At 39.5% G+C, this 3,347-nt stretch overlaps 1 protein-coding gene across 1 annotated transcript; it reads right to left on the bottom strand.

Annotated features, from left to right (window-relative positions):
• Window positions 1–1,918: 1,918 nt before the first annotated feature.
• On the bottom strand, window positions 1,919–2,859 carry LOC139735539 (palmitoyltransferase ZDHHC22-like). Its single transcript, XM_071646295.1, has one exon. It carries the CDS (start codon window positions 2,810–2,812, stop codon window positions 1,919–1,921), a length of 894 nt encoding a protein of 297 aa, XP_071502396.1. The 5' UTR covers window positions 2,813–2,859.
• Between the last annotated feature and the right edge of the window lie 488 nt (window positions 2,860–3,347).

The following is a 3,347-nucleotide window of genomic DNA, read 5'->3' as shown; positions in this document are numbered from 1 at the left end:
AATAGTAATTATGTAAAGTCAACCCCCACCCCCAATCGACTGAACTGTTACAGTACCTTGAATTTCTGTAAAATGTGAATAATTTTAACCATGGAAATAACTTAACACTCAAATTACCCTAATTAATGTAGACAAATACATGCATGTACACTTTGTGTGTGTTGTCTGCTTTCATTCACTGGATAGGAAGTTTATTCAATGTTGCATGTTACTTAAATAAAATGAAACATAATTAGTATTAGTACAAGATCACAGTACACAGCATTAAATATCTCACCAAAATATATACATTACTCAACTTAAATATATTACATGTTGTGGTCAACAATTTTGATGAAATTTATTTGTGATTATCTCTTGAAAGAAATATAGAGTTTGGAAACCTATAACTGTACACATATCTTCAAGATATACATCACTTAAGTGTACATTATCATAAAGAACACAACAGTTCAAATGCAAATAACCAAAGACATATACAGTACATACACTTGTACAAGTCCAAAAAAAGCTCTGGATCTGCAAAGATACCATTATACCAGTGAAATAACAGAAAAGTTGAACTAAAAATATTCAGCAAAGCAGATAGGAGTCTTCATTTTCACTTCAAAATTCACAAAACTGGAATGTACAATATACATATTGCATGCAATCCCTGTAAACATCAAACAGTACTTATATTCATCATTCTCATGAACTACAAGCAAACTCTTGATTATTTGGAGTGACTATGACATAACTCCCATACTTCTTTTTGGACACAGAAAAAAACAACCCATCAATTCAAGCAGTGAGTTGTCCTTTAGCACATTGCAATCCAATGGAAAGTTTGTGGTCAAGAAATTGAATGACATCGCTCAACATTTTTCTTTAAATCAATGAATTTGAGCTATCAATATAGTAAACAGCTTTAGTCCTTACTAAACGCATGAAAATGGGATATATTGTTTTGTCAAACCCAAGAGTACTGAAACATGTGTCTCTTCATGAACATATTTCTGTGACCTAAATTCTTTTAGCAAATTCTTACCTGGAATCTGTCACATTTGCTTAATTATAGAAACAGGTTTCTTAACTCTACAATCTTCCATTCCAGTGATGGCACATTCTTTACAGTGTATTCTGATTTACAGTGCATTCTGAACAGGATTCCTTCTTACATTTTTGATGGTATTTTTTTTTTTTCATAAACTAGAATACTTTTTGGTGGTTGGATAAGACTTGTGATTATACAACCATGCACTGCAACGTGCACATGTAATGGTGTAGTTCTAGTACTGCATGGTATCATCAATTTACACAATACAAAATTTTCACAAATTATATGTCAGCCTAAATTCCAAGGTGATACACCAAAAATGCTATGAACACCCCCCGCCTTTCTCTTCCACTCCACTTTATTTAAAATAATACAGTACAGACATCTTTGTTGTTGTTCTGGTACATCAAGAATCAAATTACATACTGTGTACAATATGTATGTATACATCTTGATGTGGTGTTTAACCCGTTGTGGGGTTCTTGGACGGTTTAATTTTGCTATAAAACACGGATTTCCCATAGACACCTGCCAAGTACTGTAAAATGAGGAATTTTTGCGTGCATTTTAATTTCGCGAATTTCGTGAGCGCCAAGATTCGCGAAATTAAAATGCGCGTGAAAGTTCATGTCTACACTATATGCATTGAATGCCAGTTCGCGAAAATTTCATGCCGCAAAAAAGGCCGTCGGCTTCAATTCGCGAAAAATTCATGCCGCGAATTTATCATGTTTTACAGTATACTTGGGACTCGTCCTCAACGAGTTAAAATACCATCCAGGCTTTATGCAGATCACTCATTACTCTCTAAAAAGTCTATATTTTCACTTCTTCTGGTTCTTGATAATTTGCTACTGTTCATTAATTGGTTCTGCTCAATCAGTATGCCTTGATGTCTTTCACTCGCCCCCAGTGGATGCCATCACCGGACTGGCCAAACTTGACGGGTAGAATGAATGAAAGCCACCAGTAACGACCAAATACCTCACGGAGGTTGACCTGTGCACCGGCATCATACTCCGCATTTCTTTTGGACATTTCATAGCTGGTCTGTCCTCGTAAGATCAAATTGAAGTGATGAAAGGCAAGCATGGTGCAGCCGATCCCGATCACAAGCACCGTGTAGAACATCGTCAAGATGAACAGCGGTTGGAGAGGGAAGGATCCGGCAAGCCACCTGATGACCGCAATGGGGTAGAGATAATATGGTGTCTGCCATGACACAAAAGGCCCAATAACATGATTTAGGTACGTTGCATAGCACAGGAAAGAAAAGAGGGTCGTGAGGGCACAGTAGAAGACAAACACAACGAAGTAACTGTGGTTTCTGTGCCCAGCGCATCGGCCCACAAAGAAGCAGTGCGAATCGCGTTTCAGGACACACTTTGAGCAGACGACGCAGTGATGGGCTCGTGGAGGCATGTACTGCTGGCAAGGGACGCAGTATCCCCAGTTCTTTCCCCCCTCGGCTTTTGGCATTCTCAGGGTTCCGGCATCGTAAAATGTGTTTGTAATGAGACAGAGGACATAGTTCATCATCATGCTGCAGAAAAAATACACAAAGATCAACGATGCAACTTTCTGCGTAAAGCTTTCTTCTTCACTTCCCCAGACCTCTGGAATGGCCACGTACAGCGTTGTGTAGAACACTAGGATGGACATAATCCAATAATAAGCAATGCCACTGGTATTGGCTAGCTTCATAACTTGACGCTGACCTGGAATGGAGTCCAAAACACTCTTACGGAGCTCAGCCAGTGATAACTTTGTCATGTTGAGAATAGATGTGTATCTTACACTGCAGCTAGATATCAAGTTCAAATGATCTGCTGGTACAGCTGGTCCAGTTACCTTCACTCAAAGCAGCAGTGACACTCCTCTGCTGGAACAGTGTGTCATGTTCATGACACATGTCAAGCTAGCTACGCGCCACTCAAGGTTAGTCTAGGTTCTACACTCACTTGCTTTTGGATCATTGTCTGATCAAGTCTTTGATGACTAACACTACAGTTAGCTAGATGAGTGAATGAGTGCGGGATCGATGATGAACCATAATTAGCACAGCTCATTAAAGTTTACAGCTACAAGTAGCTAGCTAGCTCAGATGAGCAAGCAAGGCCAATCAAGGAGGGCTTCTTACAGGCTGTGTAAGGATCCACGACGACGAACGCGAACGTGAACGTCAGCAACAACTTGGTTGTTCCCAAGACCCTTCCCACAGGAATAGAGGGCCAATCAACCAAGTATCCAACTTACGTCCAAGTAAGTTGTCTGAGCGTATAGTTTACAGGGCCAGGATCAAGAGTTA

This window comes from Diadema antillarum, unplaced genomic scaffold (assembly GCF_040938485.1).
Source record: "Diadema antillarum isolate AM-2024a unplaced genomic scaffold, OU_Dant_1.0 seq00000584_RagTag, whole genome shotgun sequence".
Lineage (NCBI taxonomy): Eukaryota > Metazoa > Echinodermata > Echinoidea > Diadematoida > Diadematidae > Diadema > Diadema antillarum.
This window is presented reverse-complemented; position numbering and strand designations above follow the sequence as displayed.

What these genes read in the sequence shown, in the direction of transcription:
- LOC139735539 (XM_071646295.1), bottom strand. Translation starts at nt 2,812, where the DNA reads ATGACAAAGTTATCACTGGCTGAGCTCCGTAAGAGTGTTTTGGACTCC.